This window comes from Pezoporus occidentalis, unplaced genomic scaffold (assembly GCF_034315485.1).
Source record: "Pezoporus occidentalis ecotype Australia unplaced genomic scaffold, CSIRO_AGI_Poc_V1 ctg108, whole genome shotgun sequence".
Taxonomy (NCBI): domain Eukaryota; kingdom Metazoa; phylum Chordata; class Aves; order Psittaciformes; family Psittacidae; genus Pezoporus; species Pezoporus occidentalis.
In genome coordinates, this window is record NW_026912865.1 from 722,590 (window position 1) to 749,388 (window position 26,799).

Sequence of the window (26,799 nt, forward strand, 5' to 3'; positions counted from 1 at the left end):
CTCTTCAGAATATTCATTATGCTCTCAGCGTCCACTATCAAAGTGTTATTCAGTGGTTCTTTTATTAGAAATACTACTTTGAAAAGCTGTAGTAAATTAGTTTCATTAGCGATCAGAGGTGAATGTTTATTTTGGTCCATTATTTTTAAAGTGGATGCTTAGCATGGAGAACTTAAATCTGAATTTAGTTGCCTAAATAATTGGCCTGATGTTCAGGCACATTGAGGCTTTGCAGTTTCTAGCTTATTGGCTTCTGAATGAGTTCATCCACTTTTAAAAGCAAACCAGCTGGTTTGTGATGTAACTGCTCCTGTATACAACCTGAGGGCTGCAAGTTTGGAAGCTATGACTTGATAGTTCATACCTCAAAAAAATAACTCAGTATTTCAGTGTTTCCCCCAGAAAATTAGATGGTACCTTGGATAAGAGTTTGGTGAACTCAGTGCTTGTCATAGTTTCTTTTGCTTCCTAGAAGCAACTAACTCTCATGGTCATAAGCATCTGAAGTTACGGACAAATTCTGGAGAGTAACTGCCTTACAAAGTTATATACCGTTTTGTCTCCTCTGTCCATAGTTGCTCTTAATAAACATTGATTTATCATGCTCCCATCAAAGTCAGTGACCCAGAGAGAACAGCATGAGTCAGAAACAAGGATACAGAAATGAAATTGATTGAAACAAGGAAACAAAGAATGAAATTGATTGATATTAATAGTAATTATTTAAAACCCCACATCTCCAGTCATCTAACAGATGCTTCTTGTTGCACATTAGCCTGTATATGTTTTGGTGCATAAGACTAATCTATCTTTTCTTTATCTGATGCATTAGAAAACCCTAGGAGAGAAGATCCAAGACACAATGGTAGGGCACAGTGGGTTAGGTCCACGTGACCTGCTCTCGCCTGAAAGCGGCAGCCTGGTAAGGCAGCTGGAGGTCAGGATCAAAGAGCTGAAAGGGTGGCTGAGAGATACAGAGCTTTTCATCTTCAATTCCTGTCTGAGACAAGAAAATGAAGGAACAATGAATGCTGAGAAACAACTGCAATATTTTAAGGTAATAAACCATAGTTTTCATAGAGAGACTCCTCTTTATGGAAGGATAAAATATTTATCTCATACATAATATAATGCAAAGCATGTACATATGTAATCATATTCATATGTTCGCCTTCATTTATGTGCTATGTGTTCATCTGTGTAGATTTTATTGAATCTTTAAAATAACATTTTTTCCTAATACTTTGAGCAGAAAAGTGCGTTAGAGGGCTAATCACACCATAATTGAAAAGCAACAGTATTCTTTCATTCTAGTTCACTATAAAGATGAATTTTGCAATGAAAACCTTCAGTCTGAATTTCACTCCCTACATCAGTTAAATTAATTAACGTGCTGTGTGACCATAGTTTAATAGCCACTTTCTTTGCACATATGAGTCAAGAATAGCCTATTTGAGGTTCACTTTTAGAGACATAAATTCAGCATACATGAGAAAACAGTCAAAGTTGTGGTGAATAGATATGTGGAAAAAGAGATCTACACTGTGAGATTTTCATTAATCTAGGCCACAGATTTATGGAGAAGAGGGAAAAGAATTGTAGTCTCACAATACTAATATTCAGATGGATAAGCTCCTTCAACTGAAGGCCAGCATTCAGATTTGTGACTGTATTAATGGAGGTTGTATGTTTTGTTCCATTCCCCAAAAGCAGCAGGACCATTTAGGAGAGAGGGCTATTAAGTTAGCAAACAAACCTGATAAAACCATGTGATTTTCTTCTGTTCATAGCTATCACTTCTAAATAAACTGTCACCTGAGTCGTCGTTGCAGGTGCTTTACTCTGCAAGTGACCTTTGACCAAAGAATAAGCAAGGAATCTTAGTCATTGTTGAGCTTTAGAGGTATAAAGAGGTTTTTCTCTTCTATTAGTATATCAAGGTGCCTAGGGCAGCAGCATTCTTAAGTGGATGGACTATTTATTAAATACTCATCTCAAGGGGCACATTGCAAGCACTTCTAACCATGCTTTTTTTTTGTACCAGCATTCAAGAAAACAATGGCAGAAAAATTACTGTCTTCCCAATTTGTCATTCCTTAACTCTTTCTTCTCAAATCATAAGTATTTGAGAGAAAGTTGTGTCAATGTAGATAAAGTTGGTGTGTTTTTTTTCAGGTTCCTGAGCATTTCTATTTGACTGCAATTTTAAATTATGACATCTGGGTTTTATTTTGGTGCTTTTTGTTTTTTGATGATTTGTGGTCTTCTGCTAATGGAGAAACAATCATGGTGATTCCATTTTTTCCTATAAACATACTTCAAAGCTAATGATATTAAAGTACTGTTGATAGACCTGAAGAACTTCACAACTGTAGATCCGCTTTTTCCATAAGAAATGCTGGATGCTTTTTACTTATGTGGAAAATTATGGCATTTATTTAAGTGCATAACTATAGATTAAAAAAATCTAATTTCGGACAAACTTGTTTTTAAATATATGTTTATGTATATATGAACATAAATACCATAGAAATGTTGCTTACGTATTTGGAACGTGCATAAATATCTCAAGTGAAATCTATTATTATATATGACATGATGTCATGCCAAGAGCTCTGGAGATGTTAAACTGCATAGTACCACCCACCATGATGTAACCAGAGTATTTCATTACTCGGTTGATTATCTATTAATTACATAAATAATACATTAATTATTTTCAAAATGGTAACCATTAGAGTATAAAAAATAATTACCTATCAAATATGGTGAGAGCACATCACTTTGTCATATATATTAAACCATCTTTGTCTCATTAAATCTGAAATCCACTATAAGTAAGTTTTCCATTCTTCACTGATCTCCTGGGGAAGTGTATAAAAGAGAAAATGGATATAATTAACAATACTGCAGTGTATAATACATATATTTGAGAAAGAACATTTAGAACATTTTGAAAAACATTAGCTATGCCACTAGTAGGAAACCTGCTGGGGTTTAGTTTGACTTACTTTCCACTTAACTTAAGAGTTTAATCTTATTACTGCTTTCACTGTGGTAAGTGAATTGCTGTTTCTTAATGGAAGTGTATTGTGCTGCACCATCCCAATTATACACATAGCCACCATACACAGAGAAACATTTTTTAATAAAATAAACTCAATAGTGCCATTGATGTTCATACCATAATGTTATGTTTTAAATTACACTTATGCCTTAGGAAAAACAGTTATTCCATTTTTCAGGTGCTTTGCTTTCATTTTGCAATTTGAGGATGAATTGAATGTATAGTTCACATGCAGTTGGGACCCATGATGAGAACAATGTTGTGAGAAGAGGGATTGTTAAATTCACAAGTAGGAAATTATTTTGAATTCTTTGTTTTCTTTCATAAAAGAAGTCATACTGTATTAATTTGAGTGTTCTTTTTATTAAAGAATATGCTAATGCATTGCCCTTCTTTTGGGATATTGCTGAGTAATAATAATACTTAGCATTTCTATAGTACTATCCAGTCAATGAGCTGTACGTGCTGTACAAACATTAATGAACTAAGCCCCACTAAACCTTTAAGGTAGGTACTAGTATCCTTTTAAAAATGGGGGAAATAAAATGCACAGAGATTAAGTGACTTTTCTAGGTTTTCACAGAAGGTCAATGGGTGTGTTAATATAGAACCCTGCTACAGTGACCCTAATCTTTGTCACTAACCACAAGGCAGCCCTTCTTTCCTTCATCTAAGCTACTTCTCTGTATATTCTATTTTCATATGTGATTAAAAGAGACTGCTTCCTTGCATTCACCATTGTTTCTTGTTTATATTTGAAATTCAAATCCTGCTGAGTATGTGTGGCTGAGGTTTTTTCCATTATTATTATCATACTTAGGTATTGGAATTACTAGAATATTTTTAGTTAAGGTTATTACCCAGCTTATGTAAGGTCCAATTTTTCTTGGTTTTGTGGACACTATGTGGTATACTTTGGTCAGCCCAGTGATCTCTGGGCAACACAACATGCATTTCATCTGCAGAGCCAATTTGTTACTCATTCCATCAGTATTTAGTACCCCTGGCTGCCTAAAAAAATTTCATGTTTAGTTATGAAGGAGAGGCACAAAGTTTGCTCCAGTCTGCAGTGACACTTGCTGGCCATTCCCCAGCAGCATTCAGTGAGCTTCCGAGTGTAGGCTAACCTGGGTGCCTGTCTAGAGGGGGAAAGAGTGAATACATGTTGCTCAGCTGTAAAAGGGGCAGTGTGAGTCTCTTACCCCTGATTTGTTTTCTTCTGTTGCAAGATAGAAAAAAAACATGAATCTGGACTAAGAAAATCAAGAGACTTACTTTAATGTGATTTTCATAACTACAAACATACGTTTATTTTATGTATTCAACCTTTTTATTTTTGTTCTGTGTTTTGAGTCCCTCGAGTTCATATTTTCTAGCTTTTCACAAAAACAATGAGGACCAGGACTAGAAACATACTTTTTAAATGAAATACAAGATTATCAGGTAAACACGTAATTCTAGTAGCTGAGTGACCTAATGTCATGGGACTAATAGTAGGCACAACTGATTTCCTAACCTAATGATGTATGGCAATTTTGTGGGTCAGGAGAGGTTTGGAGCAGGAAAGAACAAGGGGCAATAATAAAAAGAATTCACATTCTTTCATGAAAGTTTTAGTAAATTTCAGTTGAATAAAGTTTAGCCAGAAATCTGTGCGCCTGTTGGCTTGTAAGTAGAAGTATTCTGCCACATTTGCTTTTATGTGCCTGGGACTTCAAAAAGCAAGCTTTTTTTCTCAGGAAAATGCCCTGCAAAAGACTGCAAGGGAGCCTAAATAATTAGTTATATATTTCCATCACTTGCAATAAAATTTATGACTTTGTGTTCAATACAGCATCAAAAAAGGTGTTAGTTATGGCTTTGGCTCACAGACCAGCTACTCAAGAACAAGTTTAGACTTTTAAGTATCTGTTCATCTAAGAATCCCTTCTCAATCGTGTAGAAGTGGGACCATCTCTGTTGCTTTCAGTAGCAAGGTTTATAAAGTATCCTCTTCTCCTTCCCCTTCAAACTTGGAGTGTGTAGTCTGTGGGGTGGAGTCTAGTTGGAGGCCTGTAACTGGTGGAGTGCCTCAAGGGTCAGTACTGGGACCGGTATTATTTAATATATTCATCAACGATTTAGATGAGGGAATCGAGTGTACTATCAGCAAGTTTGCTGATGACACCAAGCTGGGAGGAGTGGCTGACACGCCAGAAGGCTGTGCTGCCATCCAGCGAGACCTGGACAGGCTGGAGAGTTGGGCAGGGAATAACTTGATGAAATATAACAAGGGAAAGTGTAGAGTCCTGCATCTGAGCAGGAACAACCCCAGGTTCCAGTATAGGTTGGGAAACGACCTGTTAGAGAGCAGTGTAGGGGAGAGGGACCTGGGGGTCCTAGTGGACGACAGGATGACCGTGAGCCAACACTGTGCCCTTGTGGCTAAGAAGGCCAATGGCATCCTGGGGTGTATTAGAAGGGGGGTGGTTAGTAGGTCGAGAGAGGTCCTCCTTCCCCTCTACTCTGCCCTGGTGAGACCCCATCTGGAATATTGTGTCCAGTTCTGGGCCCCTCAGTTCAAGAAGGACAGGGAGCTGCTGGAGAGAGTCCAGCGCAGGGCAACGAAGATGATTAAGGGAGTGGAGCATCTCCCTTATGAGGAAAGACTGAGGGAGCTGGGTCTCTATAGTTTGGAGAAGAGGAGACTGAGGGGTGACCTTATAAGTGTCTATAAATATATAAAGGGGGAGTGTCACGAGGATGGAGCCAGGCTCTACTCAGTGGCAAACAATGATAGGACAAGGGGTAATGGGTACAAACTGGAACACAAGAGGTTCCACTTAAACTTGAGAAGAAACTTCTTCTCAGTGAGGGTGACGGAACACTGGAACAGGCTGCCCAGGGAGGTTGTGGAGTCTCCTTCCCTGGAGACATTCAAAACCCACCTGGACACATTCCTGTGTAACATTATCTAGGTGTTCCTGCTCTGGCAGGGGGATTGGACTAAATGATCTTTTGAGGTCCCTTCCAATCTCTAGCATACTGTGATACTGTGATACTGTGAACAGGATTTTCCTGTACAGAGTAGGGTTTTAGCAGAGGTTTTCTGCTAAATGGAGTTCTTTGGCAACAAAGAAATGGCATTTCACATACTTTTTCTGATCTGTTTTTATATGAAGCAATAAGCAACATGTTATATATATTGTCATACCTGTTTCCCGAATCTGTGTATGGGCCTTTAAAACAGAGACCTGAATTTCAGCAGTACTAAAAGCCTGTGGTTCTCATTGACTTCAGTCAGTGTATTCATTAAAGAAATCAGACTGCTTATTTGTACCAAGAAATGCTGAAAATGTTTTCTCATTTAATATTTCTGAAAGTCAATGGTCTATCGAATTCCATAGCTAGTAGTATTTGTAGCCATTTGTTTGCCTTGTAAACAGTATAAATTACCTGATGCTTGTAACTGTTTCTAATGACTAGACTCAGAAGTGTGTGCTTTCATCTTCCACTGAATTTGTGACTGAGCCTACTAGATGATGCAATGTCATTAAGAAAAAGTCTTTTTCATCTCTAATTTCTGCAACAGCCAGAGCAACTGAATTTTCTGATTAAACCATATAGGTTGCATTGGTAATTAATAATCAGTCAGTTGATCAGTGCTTCTTATGATGTTCTTTGTTTTAACTGAAAAGTTTGCATAAGAGTCAGCACTGTACATCTTGCAAGCAATTCAGTTAAATGTAATTCTATCAAATAAAACAAAAAAAAAATCAGTTTGGGAGCATATAAGATTATGGCCAAACTGAAATCAAAGAGAAGTGTTAATTTTGAGTAGTGGTTTGGAGACTTACAGATTTGAGAAAAGTTCTGGCTGTTCCTACAGGTGCCAGGAATCACTTTCACTACTGCATTTTGGATCCTTTACAGTTTTTGGAATGATGTTCATGGCAGAGCTGCAATCAAAGAATTACAGAAAGTCAATATGCATGTAACAAAAATATCCAAAAGAGTTTCCAATAGAAAGTCCAAAAGAACTCAAGCAGGTTTTAATCCTTTTTATACCCCTAGGATTATACAGAAAAAAAGTAATCATTTTAATAAGTTTCTCAAAAAGAGAGAGCCCTAAGTTTTTTCACAGATGAAGAAATGTTTACTTCATTTTTGTTTGGATTAAATTTTAACAAGCAGGAAGGCATACAGTATTAAATCTGATGAAAAAAAGAGTTAGGATTGCAAAGTCAAATGTAGCCTGATGCCACTTACAATGGTTTGAAGAAAACACAGACTGAATTTACATGACCCACCAACCTAAAGCAGCAGCTCTGTAGACTGCTTAAATAAGAAGCCATCTCTTTACCAGTGATACCTACTTTTTTTTCCCAAAAATATGAGGGTTTGGCCCTAGTACAATATATGGTTTTATAGCTCTAATTTGATTTTAATATACTCAAATATCAATGGTCAGTACTACATCTACACACACAGAAAGAGTACTCAAATACTATACTGAAATGTATTTCAAATTTTAATTTAATATGCTTACTGCTTCCTGAAAGAAAGTTCAGTTTGTGTTTCAATAAGCTCCCTCTTTTTAGGGCTAATTTATAGTTCTAATTTATAGTTCTAATCTAATACAATTTATAGGTCTCATTTATAGAATCATAGAATAGTTAGGGTTGGAAAGGACCCTAAGATGATCTAGTTCCAGCCCCCCTGCCATGGGCAGGGACACCTCACACTAAACCATGCCACCCAAGGCTCTGTCCAACCTGGCCTTGAACACCACCAGGGATGGAGCATTCACAGCTTCCCTGGGCAACCCATTCCAGTGCCTCACCACCCTCACAGTAAAGAATTTCTTCCTTATATTCGATCTAAACGTCCCCTGAACAGCCCCAACTTTCTCAGCCTGTCTTCATATGGGAGGTTATCCAGTCCCCTGATCATCCTTGTGGCCCTCCTCTGGACTTTTATTATTTAAGACTAAATATCCCTATTATTAAATATCCCTATTATTTAGGACTAAATATCCCATCTGAGATTGCAACTTTCATTCCATCATCCCATTTGGACTGTGAAGCTTGAACTATGAATTCTCTGAGGGTTTTTTTACCTTGATTCTTAGTTTTTAATTAATCAAAATTCCAAAATTAATCATAAACACCGTCTGGTTGTCTAAAACCATTTTGCCCCCAAGTGCTCCCTTTACTGACGGAAAGAAAGAGACACACGATTTAGCCACCAGGGATGATTAGATCTGACATGCTGCAGAGTTCCACAGAGGTATCATAAACTACCTGCATGCACTCCTGATTCAGCAGTGGCAATGGGCTCCTGAGCTAAGGCTGGGGTTTGGCATGGTGGTTACTGTAGTAAGCAGATGAGCCTTTTGTTCATCAAAGGTCAGATGCAGCAGTACACTGTACACCATCTTTTGGTGGAGAGTAGCCTAGTAGCTATTTTTAGGCTGCAGTGTGGACTGCAAATATAAGAGATTTAACAAAAATTCACTGTCCTGTCTCCATTAAGGTCTTCTTTGTACTACTGCATGTGATTGTACGATTTACTTGATTGTCTATAACTGCCTCTTTGGAGCCATAGTATTGCATTTTCAGTTTCAAATCTCTCCAGTATTAGTGGATTATTGATTGAATGGTGTTCTCTGGAGCCATTAAGTCCTACTAACAAGGTTTTTCTTTAATTGGTGGATCATTGGCCTAGAAGACCATTGCCTAATTTTGGTTTCAGTACTGGACAGGTTTCCCAAGTTTCATCTTTGCAAGTAAGTTAATAGATCATAGTCCCAGTAGGGAATAATATTATGGACTGTATTAGTGCCTTTACTCACACTAAAAGTAATTTCATACTTCCAGGAAACCCATTGATTTTAGTAGAATTATTTGCAGGGTAAAGTATTATTCAGTATGAGGAAGAATATGAGTGTAAAAGGAACAGGCCTTCAGTATACATTCTGAAGTGTTACTGCAATCCTTATCATGTATATTAGGTATCACAAGTATGAGATGTCAGTCAGGAATGGGATTTACAGGCTGGCAACATATTACTGGAGACAGCAGAACAGCTTAGGTTATGCTTACTGCAGAAAGTTAATGAATAAAGCCCCCAAAACAACGTATGTGGATTCCTGTCCTTTGCAGGAGGATTCCCTTCCTGGTCTGTTAGGAGAGTGATGAATTTCCTCACTTCAGAATAAAACTGAAGGCCTGGTCTCTAATCTGGTGGGCTTTCTGTGCATTTTGCCAGTGGCTGATGATGCAAGGTCATTTGTAATGCACCACCTCTCTTTTTATCACAGTGATGCTTATTTTCATGTTTTAGGCACAATTACAGGAGCCTCAGTATATTAGTTAGTCTAAGCTTTAGTGAAGGAAAGACAGCCTGTTTTGTACCGTCTTTGCTTTCATCCTACCTAGGCTTCTTACCCCAATACTGTCATCCAGGCAGTGGAAGAAAGATGGTTGAAAGTGTGATGAGTAATGCTGAGCCTCTAAGACCATTACACAAACAGCCACCTCAGCCAGACACTGGGCTTTTGACAACCCTTCGCTTTTTGACTGCTGTTCACAGTTCGTCTTGACCACATCACCTGCTTCTGTCCTCACTCTAATTCCAGCCTTCTCATAGCCCTGGGACTAAACTGTGCATGTCAAAGGCATGTCTGCCTAATCTGTACAGGAGGCAAGTTAATGTTTATTTAAAATTTAACACATTTATGCAAACATTTGCCTAAAACTTATTTATGCAAGTAGGATACTGAGGTAGGCTAGCCTACTTCAGATATGAGTAAACCTATCTCATACAGTGCTGCCTGGCTCTGGTTGATTCTGCTGCAAGTAATTTCCCTTGTTGAGGACTTTTAGTTGAGCTGAAACCAAAAAGTGTGTGTCTATGTATATATTTATGATTAAGATATGGCAAAACAAAGAAAATTGTGATTTTATGTTTTTATGACATATCCATTCTCAGGATGTGTTGGGTTTTTGAAATAAGATGAGGAAAACGATTTATAGAAAGGCCTCCTTTTTGTCCTTGTGCTTATACAGATACACATGAAAGCATCATAATATATTTTCCTCTGTTTAGCCTGGAGCAGCTCAAGCTGTACATTTTTGAATCCAGGCTAAATTTGCTTCAGTGACAGAAGAAAAAAGCCAAAGGAATGTGTTTATTTTCTCTTTCCTATCACTTTGCCTTTCCTGAAGACTCTAAAAGATTAGTCTAATTTATATTATGTTAGCTGCTTTCCCATAAAAGGTAATACTAATGCACTGCTGGATGTCTTTTTTCCTCTAATTCAGAATAGAGTAAACTCTCACTACATTTTGGAATATACCAGGCCCGTTGCACCAGGACAGCAAAAATGCATGTCTACCATCTGTGGGAGAATTAGATTAAGAAAGGGAGTAAATACAGTATTAACATCTGAACCTCATCCTGAGGGTTACACGTATTGATGTACTTCCATGCAAGGAAGTTCTTCCTTTAAAGATTCTTAAACATTAACTGTTTGTTAAAGGTGGCTGGAATTCTGATACCTAAAGTGCTTAGGCAATTGGAGGGGGTTTCTTGCCATCTCGTGTGTGATGTTATGCTGAGAAATATTTTTATTTCTTTCAAGCTGTAGTTCCAAGTGAATTCCCAACATGTGGAAGTAAAGTTGAACCTAACTTACGTCTTACTTGATTTTATAAAGTTTCCACCTGTACCTTAATTTAATCTCTTGAATTTCCACACACATTCGAAACTCTGCCCAGTGTTCTGGCAAAAAGTTCAAATGTGTAATGTCCACTACAGGCAAATGAGTTTTTTGGATAGTGTGGTTCAAGATTTGTTACAAAAGCACAACAATACTGATATTTATCCTACTTTTCTGATTCCCTACTTTAATTTTAGCATTTTCTGGGGACAAAAAAGAAACCTTAGCAAATTGTGTCACTTCTTTCAGTTTTTTTCCCCTGGATCTAATTCAGTGGAAAGAGAACTTCTCAAACTGAATGAGAAGAAGGCACAAACCAAAGGCGCTTCTAAACACAAACAGTGCCAGACCAGAAAAACGAATCCTACTGCTATCATGTCTGGCTCCTCTGTCTGAATGACTTGGCTTATTCCCTGGAACCAAGTTAACCCCAACTTTGCAATGTGTAGTAGATAGCTCTAAAATATTTCAGTGTGAAAATGAATGTAATTAATCCTCTGTATGAAGCACAAGAAAAATAAGGCTTGAAAAAGCTATTCTGTATTTCAGTAAGGAAGATGCATTTACAGTTTTTCTTTTATTTTAAAAGTTACCTTCCTGTAATTGCACACTAGTTTAGAGCTAAGATAGGAGGATCTTAACAATAATGAGCACTTTTTTAACAGATTATTGCCAAAAGCGCATTCTTTATTCCAGGGAGACACTGTAATAGATACCAGTGCTTTAGTAATGATACAAGCAATCTGTAAGCTATTATATTTTCTTTTATAGTAACTTAATCTTCATATTGTTTTATACGTCTGGAATTTTAATAGTGTTTTTAATTTATGAAGAGAAATATATTACATATTACTAGTTACATGGGAATATGAGCTAAATAACAGACCATTGAACTATATTCTTCCAAACAAATATTTTGAAGTACTTAAACGAGCATAAGAAATAGAACAAAGGAATTAAAAAATGTCGTACAAATATAATAGCAGCTTTTATGGAATGAGCCCACAAGTATCTGTTCTGGATTGCTACTGGTTTTAATGCATACATTGTACTTCTAGAGAAAAATGGAAAAGAACATGGGTACTTTTAGAATGCTTTTTTTAAATAAATAATTTAAAATAAATGTATTTACCTTATTAATAAATATATTTGCATTATTTATTGTAAATATACACAAATTCCCAATTTTTTTTAATGCTAGTGAAATGAAGGAATTAATGTAAGCACTTGTTTATATGTAGAATGTAAGCGCCTACATAGATGTTTGGAGCCAGTGCAAAAATGAAGTATTTTTTCCTATTTGTTCATTGTCATTTTTAGTATGTGTAGAAGCAGACACAGTTCACAAGGAATATAGCATAAGAGAGATATTGTAACACCTTGCTAAGCAATGAGTTACAGAGAGATGATCAACTTAGCAATTTAGTGGTTGTAATGCTATTGAAAGTAGGACTTTTAAATAAAAAGAACCAGTTCACTGTTTTGAAAGAAGTCATATTCTACTTTAAACTGTCATTCTGTATTTCTGCCTTGCAATTAGATGATATTTCTAAAATGTCAGTCCCAGATTCTGTTGTGACCATCATCGTAATAAAATGTGACAGCAAAGATATGATATCAATACTTTTTCCATAATTAACATTAAAGATGTCTCAAGGGTTAAGTACAAAGGTTTTCCGCTGAATGGTCTGCAAGCTTTGTGCCTTTAAAATTTTTTAATACAGCCAAGACTGGTGACAACCAGGAGACAAATCTACGAACAAACCCGTTTGGAGAGAATAGTTTTGTGGTATGTGATGTATGTTACGTAAATGAGCTTATTAGGACTCTCATCTATTTTATTATTGGTGCCCAATTTAATAGAGGCATTTAAAAAACAATATTTCTGCCTGACTCCTTGAAATGAAGAAGATACATTGATATAATTGAGAGCAAATGATTGCATGTTGTGCCATTTAATCATGTCATTTTTCAATTGCTGTTTTTTGCACTTCACTGCATACTTATAGAATATTTAGTTTCAGTATAGATTAAGTCCCACAGTACGCAACTGAGTAGAGTTCCCATATTAGGTGACATTTTCTTTTAACCTTGAAATCAGCAAAAGCACACAGGTTTGGCAGTATTTTTCTAAAAGATGACAAGTCATCATTCATTTCCTATCTTTGTCATTTAGCTTTTTTATTTTGAGGAATTACTTTCTTACTAACATTTTTGCAGGAATTACTGGGTTTCTTTGTCATTCAGAAGCAGAAATGCTTATTTTCACCTGTAAGAATGTCCTGTAAGAATGGAATTTGAAATATAGGGATGCATCACCCAGACAAGAGAATTTCCAGCAGGTATTACCATTTCACACAAAACACTGAAAACTACATTCTACCCAACGTTTGTGAGAATATTGTTTCCTCTTTTCCCTTCATTGATATGTTAATGCTGTTAGCCATGATACTTAAAAGTTTTTCATTAGCACTTTAGAAAACCGAAGTGCTTCACTAGCCAGAAATCAGAAGGCAAATTACAGTTTTTCAAGAGTTGCTATTTGATTGTTGTACTCATAAAGGTAGCTTCTGTTGCCTTAATTTCTGCATATGGTTGTTCTGCTAAGTAACTTGTCTTCCATCAAGTACCAACTATTGCAAGGGAAGGAAGGGTATCATTCCCTCCCTCACATACCCACATCTCCCTCACATACCCCCATCCTGTAACAAGGAGAAAAAGTAAGCCTTTAACAGACCAAGGTTAGACAGAAACTTCCTTTTAGATCTGTTCATTCTAGAGTTATCTGAAGAAAATCTTATTTCATTTTTCTAAAAGCACCCAGTATTGCCCATACACAGAAACACAAAATAAGCCTAGAAATAGCATTTGTCTCAGTATACTTTGGCATTTCTTCTGAACCGGAAAGCACAAACAAAATCCATCTGTATAAGTTACTATTTTCCATCTTCCAACTATTTTCAAAGATCTATTTTCAAAGCATCTCTACATGTACCTTTATTACACCTAATTCTAAAGTGAAAGCAAGGAAGACAAATGCTTGAAATACCTTCAGATCCCGTAAAAACTAATTCCTCAAACAGTACGTAATAAATGATGCTGCATAAATCATATCACAACATTTCATGTAGTGATTATGTGTGGTTTATGTAGATTTGAATGAACTAAACTAATCTTAAACTGACTTTTAAACTATTTTTAAGCACAAGTAGTGCTATTGAAGTTGCTGAGAGCCTTAGTACTTTTAAATGGCTAATATTAAGCACCTGTTCAAGGACCTCAATAGAGCTGTGCTTCAGTAGCCAACACATTGCATTGTTTGGGAAAGCCAACTTCCCAACCATGTTCTTCAGTCTTACAGAGGAGGTGGTGCAGCACAGCTCGGGCATTGATACACTGCAGGAAGTATCAGGTAGGGATAGAGGAGGTTTTGGGGCTTAGAGGGGTCTAGAATTCTTCAACTCCCCATCTTTCTGTGCCTCCCATATGCTCTGGGTCTGCCGAAAGCTGCACATGTGTTTCTGGTCATAAGCCATTCACTTAGGAGTCACAGAGCTATGCAGAGCACCTTCTGTTCAGATCACAGCTATGTCCATGCCTATAGATAGTGTCATTAGCCCATGGCTCGGAAAGACTGTTTGATGTCATTCGACTCAGCAGGAGCTTTTCCAGATGATTTAAGGAATGGTATTAACAAGCTGTGAAAGTAGTTTCAGCTAGCCCTTTTTGGCTATGCAGTTGATAGCTTCAAAGCACTGAAAATAGGAGTAGGCAGAGGGAAGAAAAATCTTCCAAGATTCTAGCACTGTGGACAGGAATTCTCAGCATGGGGAACAGTGACTTGTAATAACATTATAACAAATAACACCTCAATGTTATCAGGGTATCTGTTGTGAAGCAAAGGACTCTGACACAAAGTCAAGTTCAGCAGCTGCGGTTACTGTGTATGCTCTTAGCCTGCAGCAAAAATGTCAAGTGTATTAATTTGAGTATCACTGTAAATGATTTAAGTGAAAGTGTTTCATGTTTGCAAAGGCTTGAATTGTATTTACAGTTACTGCAGCTCAATGGACACATGATATTGTGAGGACCCACAATCGAAAGTGTCTGATCTCTTAATCTGTACTTCAGCGAATCTTTTTCACACACAGGAGACTAAGCGAGCCTGAGTGATGCTCCTCAGTCTACTGTTAGATCATATCCTAATTTTCTGAACTGTCAAGTATCCAGTAGCTTATTATAACAGATGTAGACCATCAGGCCCAAGCCTCAGTATAAATACTCATCATTTCTCTTTTTTTTTTTTTTTTAATTTAGCATGAATGATAGCTGTTAATTCGCAATGTAGAATGCACCTTGCAAATAATTAAAGTAACCATGGTCCTGGAAGCATAGTTTGCATGTACAATTGACATATTGAAAGGTTTTTATACAAGCGTGCCATTTTAACAGTAACAGAACATGGGTGGATATGCAATACTGTGAGATACCATGTCATAGGATACAGCAGTTATGGTGTTCCTTTAGGACACCGTATACCAGACCCTAATACTGGTTTAATTCATAATTGTTAGTGCTATTATATAGGGCTTAAAGATACCTGTACGTGATTAAGTTCCCTGGCTTTTAAAGTATTGTTGCTATAGCCAACTCTTTCAACGCAGTTAGATACAAGCAATTCATACTTCTCCAGTTTAATATTAACCATAATATCATGTAATAAAATTGAAACAGAAGTGTCATAGGCCTAACTGTACTGTCACAGCCATGTAAATCAGAAATAGCTTCAGTAAAGCTACTGTTATTATGCTGGTGTAATATTGATGTAAATTAGAAATGAGTTGGATACTGCAGCTCTGCTTTCAAGGTAACACAATGTAAAGGCCTCAGTTATAAAGGCTTATGAATGAAATACTCCTTACCTCATCATATTATATGGTATTGCATCAAAAAAAAGAACAATATTTATAAAAAATGACAACATCAGATAGTTCAAGGTAAGTTAATGTTGCGGGCCAGATTCTGTATTGACTTCCATGAATTATTGTGTATCTACATAGATTTGACTGCCATCGGTGTATGACTTACATCACTTCCACAAAACTGAATTGCTTAGCTATTATAAAATGTAAAATAAGAACCCTGGCTTTATTTTTGAGTAGATATTTTGGTTTGGCTTGGTTTTTTTCTGACATTAGTCTAATGAACAGCGTCAGAAAGGAAATGTGCCAGACATGGTGGTTACATCAAGAACTGTGAAGGAAGCTAGTAATGAACTCTAGGAAAATAAGTAAGGGCAAGTTCAGGAAACATAAGTGAAAATGCAGCTCTGGTATAAATTGAATAATAAAATTCCTGGTCATATTTTGCCATAAATACTGGTTTGGGAATTTGTCATTCACCTTATTTAAAATTCAGAAATATTAAAGGTATGGGGTTCTCTCATTATAGAAGTAATAGAATTCTAGCTATTACAGAGTTAGGGTAATTTAAATAGCTATAGAATGCATTATATCAATAAGTAGAACATCTGTATGAAATGTCCACCTGCTAATATACTACTCAGTGTACTTTACAATGAAATGTACTTAATCATTTTAAGACATCTTGTAATGAAGCCTTGTCGGGATTAACATTTTGAACACTAATACTTTTAGGCATTAAAATTTCTGCTTTAAATGAGATTGCATTGTCTTGTTTACGCTTGTTGATTAATAAGCAATCTGTTAACTGTTAGAATGGCCCAATTGTGCCAGTGAAAGTAAATTAGTAATTCAGCTGTGTTTGTGGGTTTAATCATCAGTTCTCTTGAAGGCTTTGAATAAAAAAAATTGCTTGCACACTACCCATAGGAAAATTAAAGATGTATGTTTAGATGTGTATACTGATGTTTTGCTTCAGACTTTCAGCTTAGTATTATTGATCAATCAGATCTAACATCAAAATACTTCTTTGAGGTACAATATTTCTAAGTATAATTACCAAACTAAAGAAAAAGTGATATTAAAATCTGGAATTTGAATTCACATTCTATAGAATGTTACTGATTAGCTAATAACATTCAGGAGGGCAGGTCCTGATTTTTTATCAGTTAATACTTGTGAGCAGCTTTGAGAGGTGCGATGGCTTTTTTTTTTTTTTTTTGCTGTTATGATTAACTGGAAGCTTAAAGGCAAATACACAGTCTTAAAAAAATATCGGAAGATAGTTCAGATTTTCTCATGGGGTCATGCACTTTCATCTGTAGCATCCCACAGAGGGAAACAGATGTTGGCAAGTTACAGTTTAAATTATCTGGAAAGCTCCCACGTGTGGAGCACAGTCGCATTAAATTCAGGAGTAGCACAGGCCTGTGATAATAGTCAAAATCTTGAACCATGCAATGCTGCAGTGATGCAGGGTTCTGAAGGTGGGCCAAAGCAGTCATCCTCACATGTGTTTGTACCACTGATTCATAGATATTATTATTATTGAAATACATTACGAGTTAATAAAATCCCTATTTGACGTTGAACGGTGGTAGTGTGACTCTGGATAAAACCATGCTCAGAATCACCCCATGCCATTAACTGCTTCCAGGTGGTAGATCTCTCTTTAGTTTTTCATGTAGGGTGCATTATTTTTACTGCTGTTCAATAAGATTCTCAGTGTAGTTACTTGGGTTTCTGGCATAGAACCAACAGATCTTGGCTCCCATCAATATCCAGCAGTATCAGTGCTTAGCAATTGTCTCCCATCATGCAGTTCAAGTCAGACTGCATTCTTTGTAGCAGTATGATCAAATAAATACAGTGAATTAATAATCCCTAAGAAGGATACAGTTATCATAGTATTTCTACATTTAACTGAATATAGACCTACCCTGGAAATACTTTATGAAAATAAAAAACTTTTGTAAAGAACTTTATACTGAATTTTATCCTTCCTTAAGGCTTCTTCTCTGAAAGGGTACATATGACCCATAATTTCTATTGTTTTTTTTCTAAAAATACACATATTCTTATTGCATGACTACATTTCATACACACATCCCGGATTTTTCCTAAGGAATTTCTGAATCCGATTACTGTCTGTGTAACTCATTTCAGATGTGTCCCAGTTTAATGCAAAAAAAGGGAAGAATAAACCAGTCTACATCATAAAACTTTCAATGTTATTAAGACAGTTAGATATGTACAGCATTTGTTTGAAGAAGACTGAAAGTAGCTGTACTCCTGTAGTATTAAGATTATGACTGTTTGTCTGGAGATAAAACTTTAAGCTTTGCCACTAAATATGGGAATTTATGGAAGAGCTGAAAAAAGCTACTGTAAAACAGAGATTGGGCACCATTAAATATCAGATAATAGTAAATGTTTTAATCTCCACAGTATTCCACACTGACATCTGTTGTTTGTCTATCCTGCAGTCTTTATGCTGTGAGATCAAACAGAGACGTCGTGGGGTAGCCTCTGTGCTGCGATTATGCCAGCACCTCCTGGATGAGCAGGAGACCTGTAACATAAATGCAGATCACCAGTCTATGCAGCTGATAATCGTAAACCTTGAGAGGAGGTGGGAAGCCATTGTCATGCAAGCTGTCCAGTGGCAGACTAGGCTACAGAAGAGGTTGGAAAAAGACTCGGTGAGTGACACTTGCTTAAAAAAGATCTCATGTGATTTCATTCTTTGCAAGACAAACTTTTCCAGTGTGCTTTCTGCTGACTGAAGGTGCTATTCCTAGTCTTTACTGCCAACAATTGAAGCTTTACTTTTTCACAAAGCATCGTATTCTATGGACAAGACTGATTACTAAGATAAACTCACAAGATACATTTTCTGTTTGCTTGATATTTAATCTCATTACATCTGATCTTGTCAAATAATGAAAATAATTCTCTGTTGCCAAGTTGCTCAGTACCTAGTAGAACTGGGCCCAGAGACATATTTCACCGATTGTAAATATATTTCAGAAAAACCATTTTCTGTGTAAGTAAGACTGGTTTTAATGAGCATCCGAGCAGTAGAAGTGTATTTCATATAGAATGCCATGGGTATGTGATTAATATACAATTCTGTGTTATTTGAATATAAGTAAAATGCATTAATTTGCTTTTATCTCAGGGAAATGATTCCTGTAAGGCAAAATAGCGCTCTGCTTAAACCATCCATTAAGTGGCATAAATTAGAAAGATTTTCTACAGCATAAAACTGCATTACAAAGCAGTATCTACATTTAAACAATAAACCATAGGGGGAACAAAATAATCCCTCCTGTAAAACCATTGGCTGCAATGGATGAATTGGCTCAGCGTGTGTTGTGCTACTATCATAATGCTGAAGCCTCTATACTGCAGCTACATTGACAGCAATTATAACTCTATGTGGTTCATATACTGAAGAACCTAGATGAAATCTGAGAATGTGACATATTTAGCTAACATAATCTTTTTAGGTTTATATCAAGCAAATAAAAGGAAAATAATGGTTGACACATATATGCTTCCTAAAATTTTCTAACAGTGAAACACTACTTTTAACTTCTTTTTGCTAGACTTCCTTTACAAAAATTACAGAAACTGTATTTCTTTAGTGCCGTTAGAGTAGTGTGGTATGAAGATATACAAGACATTGTTCAGAAATACTGTCAGTTCCTAAGTGAAAATACTATTAGTCTAAATGGGCCAAGAAATGGTGAGTTAGTGAGAAGAATGCTGTGAATGAGTGAATTGTTTGAAGGTAGAAGTAATCTGTTGCTGTCCTACCTTTACCAAATGTTATAAAGTAGGGGTGCACCTTGCCTGTTTGTTTTATTGGCTGCTTTGCATCAGGTATTGAGACAGAAAGGGGACTTGAAGAAAGAATGGGTTTGAGCAAGCTTTCAGGACGGGTCAAACAAGGTGTCATATGAGGTAACACAGAAAGAAGACATCATACAAAAGCAGATGGAGTGTCAATGTTGGTTTTGTAAGCATAGGAGTGGTTTATTGATGAAAGATTTTTTTTCAGCCTTTCCTCATAGATGCAGAGAGGGAAATACTGATTAATGAGGAATGCTGTTGAAAACAGTCAAGACCAGCTAAGAGCTTTTCCTATACAACAAGCAGAAAAATGTCAAATCTTAATGATGCTAATGAAACTCCTTTGGGGATGGCTTTGATGAAAGAGACAACAAAGTATGCAGAGAAAGGCAGAAAGCCCAAATCCTGCTTGACATTACATTGCACACTCTCTATAACTACCCGAAAGGAGGATGCAGAGAGGAGGTGGCTGGTTTCTTCTCCCAAGTAACGAGTGATAGAGCAAGAGGAAACGGCCTCAGGCTGTGCCAGGGGAGGTTTAGACTGGATGTCAGGAAAAATTTCTTCACTGAGAGGGTGATCAGACATTGGAACAGGCTGACCAGGGCGCTGGTGGAATCACCATCTCTGGAAGTACTCAAAAACTGTGCAGATGAGGCCCTTAGTGACATGGTTTAGTGACATGGCAGTGCTGGGGTAAAGGTTGGACTTGATGATCTTAAAGGTCTTTTCCAACCCAGATGATTCTGTGATTCCTCTCATAGAGGTAGTGGGAGCTGTAGATGTTGCAACTGATGCAGATTCCCAGAAGGAGGATAGTCATACTAACAAGTTATGAAGAAAAGAGGATGTATGATGAGGACAGGGCAAAAGTTCCATTTTGTCTGTATTTATTTCTTGCTAATAGACTGTAAGAAGGAGGTGTTTAAAAGACAGGCAGAAGAGCAATGTTAGATGCAATGGAGTTTACTTGAGCCTCAGTCCAGACATTGGGCATGCACGTATCTGATTTATCTTATCAACCATCTACAAAGGAGAAATGGAAGCAGGTAAGGAAAAAGACTTGTTCATGTCTAGTGAAAAGTATAGAAATGGAGTAAATATGAGACAGAGCAATAGAAAAAAAATCGTAAAGAAACTATAACAGTAAAGCTTTTTAATTCTTTTGAGAAATGCTGGTTATATTTTTGTGATAGGTCCATCTTAAAAACATTTTTATTCACGTTACTAATATATTACATTAATAGCTCTAGCAAACTGTTGGTTGGTGATATACAAAATGTTTAATGAGCTGACCAGTAGTAATAAAAACATTTGAGTTTTGGACCTTCAAAACCAAGTGTGTGCAATATTAAACAACCAAACTAAAAATTAATTCTCAGAATGCTGAATTTTAGTTGCTAGAGGCTGAGTATCTGTTGGATCTATAACTGCCCAACAGAGACTGAGCTGAGTTTCTACTGTGTTTCTCTGAAAGGTAAAGTACCACAAAGACGATGAAATGCCTTTTTCATTTACAAAACTTATAATTTTGTTGTAGTACATACATCTCTTCCACTGAACTTGGAACAGAAACAACTTGTATTTGTGATAGCTTAGAGAGTGCTGAACAGAAGTCTAAATTACTGTAGTGAATGCATGTAATCTCCTTTTGCATGTGGGCAGCTGCCGTGTGGAAGCTTTCCTGTTTGTACCTGCTGTTACTCTAAATAAACTAAAGAGCATGATGCTGCTCTTGAAACAGGAATAGGTCTTGTGTTTCTGTTTGGGACTGCAGTTGATCAGGAGTTGAGGCATGGTCAGGGTATGGGACCTTGCTTGATGTGTGGATGTTTGGAACTTTACAAGGTGCATGCTGCTTTGTTACCATTTTGCCTAAGGTAGTCTGGAGTTATTTGCAGGCTTAGTTGACTTTCAACAGGCAGGGGCGTATCATTCTACTGAGAAATGGCAGCCATTTAGAGCTATCATGATGCTCATCTAAATTTCACTGTGGGCTGTTTTGTTTTGGAGCCTCTCAGCCTAGGCTTGTTTATAATAGTAAGATCCTATACTATATCAGCATCTACAAGTCTCTCATGTTGATAAAGCTATCTGTATTCTCAACGTTTAAAGATGTCCCAGCCACTGCAGGATTCAGGTTTCTTTGTCTTCCCTTGCCTGAGTTGGCATGTCCTAAACTCCTTTTCACGTAGTTCCTGTGGAGTCATTTCTTGGGTAGGTACCAGAACTGTTTCTTCTGCTTCCCTATCTCTTTGTATTTGATGGTGTGCCAGTCCTGGCACACAAACAGTATCCCTTGGTAACAAGTCTTTATTTGTAGTTGTCCACAGAATACTGTAATTTATGAAAACAAATGAGATGGTTTTATACCCTGGTGGCATCTGACTCATTCATGGCATCTGACTTGCTGACAGCAAATAAGATAGCCCAAATGATTATATTGTCTCATATAAGACAAGAGTCACTTGCGTCTTCTAATGTCTTCTTAATTTGTGTACTGGGGTCTTCCTTTGTCCTGTTTCTGCCCTTTTTTTATTCAGTCACTTATCTGGGCACTTATAACATTACAAAGCTATGCTGGAATTAGCCACAAAACGCTTTTAAGTTTATTTTGAATTGTTTGTCTTCATTGATGGTTTTCAATGTTTAATTTTGCTCAACTTTTGCAATAGTGGGCACCATAAGTTTGCGAATAACAAGAAGATATTAATGTGTACAAGCACCTAAAGTCTGGCAAAATATGTCCTTCTCATAAACCAGAAGTTGTATCTAGCTTGTGAAATTATCAATAAGAATCACTCCAGAAGGCTGAAATGTGGTTAGATTCAGTAGGTGAATCTAGCTATAAAGAATTAAATATTCATACAATGGAAAAAACAATGAGTTTAAAAAAAACAGTAGGACACTTTCTTACTGGAAGCAGTCCTAATCTGTTTTAGCAAAAGAGGTTTTTATTTCCTCCATCTGCTTTTTTTTTGTGGTAAATTCTTTTCCCCCAGATTTATCATTCCATAGTTTGCTGATATAATGTTATATGTCACCTAAATTTTAGCTTCAGAATTACACAGATGCCTTATAGTTTGCCTAACAAGACTCTTCTAGCAATCATCTTAAAAGAAAAAGAAGCCCGTCTGGCAATTGCGAAAGCAATAGCAACAATCCTTAGTCAACTAAATACAAAATTGCCATCTAAAATTCCTGCTCAACAGCTGGAGAAGTTTTAACTCACTGTGCATTCTCCTTTAGAGGGTCTAATCTACTTAGAAAACTGAACACTTAAAAAAAGATTTGAGTCAGACTCAGTCATGGTCATGGCCGTAAGTTTACAGCAGTTAAAGTGGGAATATGTTCAATTGTTTTATGCAATTTTTTTTTTTTAATCTTTTGCTCAGCCAGTGGTATAACCAGTGTAACCTGTGTTTAGCCTCACTGGATTATTCCAGCTGCTAGAGATGTTCACAGTTTGGGGATGTGCTGTCCAAGTCAGATATGCCTCTTTAGAAAGCTACAATGAAGTGATTGTGGGAATTCACTATTCTGGGACCGTTTTACCAATACCATAGTATATAGAAGTGTTGTACAGCTGTGGCTAGGAGAGAGACAAAAGTGTGGTTTCTAATGGGTTTTGTGTCTTCAGTTGCAGTTCAATATTCCTGCCTTTTTGGTGACTGGTGAAACTGCTTTTTCTCCAGACTGCTCATTCATTGAATGAGAAGCATATCTGTTTTATGGAGCAGACAGTCTCTTTTCTTATTCAACAGAGAGGGCTAATTATTGAAGGGACAGTATTAATCATGCTTTTAAAATGGAGATTTTGAGCTAAGGAGATTTGGGCTAAAATGCTGTAATTCCCACTTTGTCCTGAAAATATCTGAAATATTCATTTGCCTGATCAGTAATTTCATTACTATGCTTATGAAAAAGAAGTATCTTTATTTCTGTTGTTCTCCTGAGTCATACCATGTGTACACTGTGCTGTATGTCCAGCAAAACTCCTGTTTGTATCAGCTTGAAAGTATGCTGTACATCCAGTCACATAATTGAAAATAATAAGGCCACAATAAATGGGATGGCCTTGGGGTATAACACCCAAGGGATTCAATTGGTGTCACTTTGCATCAATGTCCATGCATCATGGTAATTGAGGTAACATAACCAATTACCACATTTTAATTAGAGTTGCAAGGACTTGGGAAAATCTGCAATGGTGAGACAGCTCACTTCAAAAAAAAAAAAGGCACCTCTCTCTTTTCCACAAGCTTGTTTCTGAGCACTGGAAGAGCCTGCTTAAAGCTCCGTTTAGGATTTTTTCCGGCTTCCCCTGTGTTTCATTCTTTATAATGCACTTTGAAAAACAGGTTGTTTAAAAATACTGTGCTTCTGATCTGGTATCTTTGTCCTTTTTCTCAATTTCTCTGTTTCTGTGATGCTCTCTGTAAAAGAAAACAGTTTTTAATAGTGCTAGCCATGGTGTCTCCTCTTCACTTCTCTATATTTAATTCACTGGCAATATTTTTTTAAGCCATGTGTGATGGGTTGACCCTGGCTGGATGCCAAGTGCCCACCAAAGCTGCTCTATCACTGCCCTTCCTCAGCTGGACAGGGAAGAAAAAATATACTGAAAGACTCATGGTTTGAGATAAGGACAGGGAGACCACTCAGCAATTACTGTCACAGGCAAAACAGACACAACTTGGGGAAATCAGTTTAATTTATTGCAATCAAATCAGAGTAGGGTAATGAGAAATAAAACTAACTCTTGAAAACATCTTTTCCCCACTCCTCCTTTCTTCCCAGGCTAAAGTTACCTCCCAATTTTCCTTCCTTCTCCCCTCCAGTGGCACAGGAGGATGGGGAATGGGGATTGTGATCAATTAATCTAATACTGTATCTCTGCTGCTCCTTCCTCCTCAGTGGAAGGACTCTTCATGTTCTTCCTCTGCTCCAGTGTGAGGTTCCTCCTGCAGGAGACAGTCCTCCAGTGTGAGTCCTTCCCATGCTTCAGTGTGAGTCCTGATGGGGTCACAATTTCTGCAGCAAACATGCTCCAGTGTGGGCTCCTTTCTCCATGGGGCTACAGGTCCTCTGTTGGATACAAAAGAGGCTTCTAAGCAGCTTCTCACAAAAGCCAGCCTGGTAGCCTCCCCTGCTACATAAACCTTGAAGTGTAAGCCCAATGCATCATGGAATGACACTTGTTCTGAGCTTAAATCAAAAAAGAGCACGAGCCCCTTCCTTTAGAGGTAAAAAATGAAGTTGTCATTACTTTTTAGATAGCTCCACTAAGCAAAGCATTAGTTTCTAAAGTATTTTTATTTTATCATAAACTATTATTTTGTAAGGTGAGATCTAGCTAAGAATCTTGCATAAAATTTAGAAGTTCATCCGAAGTACATAACACAGAAAAGTACTGACTGATGATTAACTTACTTGGCTGAGGAGGGCACACTACATGTTGTAAAGTGCTGAACACCTATTATATGACTCATGTTTGAACCTTTACAAACTTTTTTTTCATTATCTATCACAGGTAATTTTTGCTTTGGTATCAGACCTCTTCATATAACATATGACAGTACAATGTTGCTTGCATTTGTTCCTGTCATCTTGTTTTACTTATATTTCAATACTGAAGACTGCTCACTTTGGTTCTTCCTTAAAATACGTATTTTTAAAGTGAATGGATGTTTAATTGTCGAGCCTGTGATGTGATGCACTATTCTCCTACTTTGAGGTGTATATGTTTTTGAGCTTCTGAGTTTCACTGCATGCCTGATTTGTGACATGGAATAATTATCTGTAGGATTTGAAATGAAGGTACATAAATGGCAAACATAGGCCTAGATTTTTCGGACTTTAATTGAAGATAGGAGACATGCCCCACATTCTTGCAAGAAATTCTGTATCTCTCATCATTTTCTGGAGGACCAGTGATAGTTATGATGGCAGCCACCATGTCAGTATGAAGTGTCAATGATGTGGCAAAACTGAAGCTGATAAAATCCTTCTTGTGCATATCTTGTTTAAAAAAAAATTGCAGACCAATTGTAGTTCCATCAAAATGAAATAAAAATTCAGGTAAATGTTGTGTTATATTCCTGAAGATATCTCCTGAGTGGTCACTGCAGCGGTGGGGCTTTAGAGTAAATAGAAAGAAAAAGGTAATAATACATTTAATACAGAGGGCTCTTCTCCATCATCAGAGACTTCAAAACTTTCTGTCACAACTAACTAACAGCATAGGATAACAATCCAAAGGTGAAATGCTCCATGCAGTGTATCCAATCTGCTAACTTATTCAACTGTTTCACTCACTCTGGAAGATGTAATGTTTTAGCATGACTTTTAAAAAATGATAGGAAGCCCCAGGTTTATATTCGGCCTCATAACCCCAGCCAAACCAGAACAAATTCCAGTTCTCTGAGAGAGCAAACGCTCAAAGGTGGTCATGTGGGTTCACTGCCACCAAGTCAGACTTTTAACTGTTGGATTTTCATCATGTGATGGACTATTTAGTTATTGGTTGGATTGGGCTAATGGTTAATCCATACTCCAGAGTCTATTTCATTATTTCATCATTTCATCATGTCTGTTAAACCATGGGAAGCCTGAACTCTTCCCGTGAAGGGGGTGTAAAAGTACTTAATCCTAACTTTACTCTAGAGTCCCAGAAGATGACTTGGGAGTAGGCTGAATTGGTTAGGTCGGGAGAGCAAATGTACTCACTAATTCTACTTTGTTGCTTCTGTGACCTTTGTTATTTTCTGTTGATGAGAAAGGAGCACTGAATAGAAAGTCTTCACGTGCAGCACAGTTTCAGTGGACAATGCTAAGAACAGGCTTTGCTGAGGGCCTCTTCCAGTGCAGTTTAGCTTTGCTCCATAAGGTGAACCACCTAGAGCATAAAGAGTAGTTCAGCCTTCTCACTTTTTCAGTCCTTTTCTCTGCATTGAAATTTCTAGACATACATTTCCTGATAATGCTGGTGGGGCTGATTACATGTAAAATTTTAGTTTGGAAGGCAATGAAACCTACAAGAACATTTCTTGTAGTTTGTTCTACCACAATCCCACAATAACAAGTTTCAATCGCCATCAACCTCAGCTGGACTCATATAGTTCTTTGAGATGCATATTTCTCTTCTGTCACTCCTTGCTAATTCTGCAGACACATTTAGTGTCTTTGCCCTCTCCAGAGTACCCAGCAAACTTTGTAACTTGAGGGGTAAAAGTTACTTTTTTGTTGTT

The 26,799-nt window shown here is 37.1% G+C and overlaps 1 protein-coding gene across 5 annotated transcripts in view; it reads left to right on the forward strand.

The window, feature by feature from the left end:
* The window catches only part of AKAP6 (A-kinase anchoring protein 6), a 279,971-nt gene that overhangs the window by 230,578 nt on the left and 22,594 nt on the right, over positions 1 to 26,799 (forward strand). For all 5 annotated transcript variants that reach the window (XM_062623049.1, XM_062623078.1, XM_062623054.1 and 2 more), the window contains 2 exons: positions 833 to 1,057; positions 18,178 to 18,393. In XM_062623049.1, the coding sequence (XP_062479033.1) occupies positions 833 to 1,057; positions 18,178 to 18,393 (441 nt within the window). The remainder of the gene's footprint in view (positions 1 to 832; positions 1,058 to 18,177; positions 18,394 to 26,799) is intronic.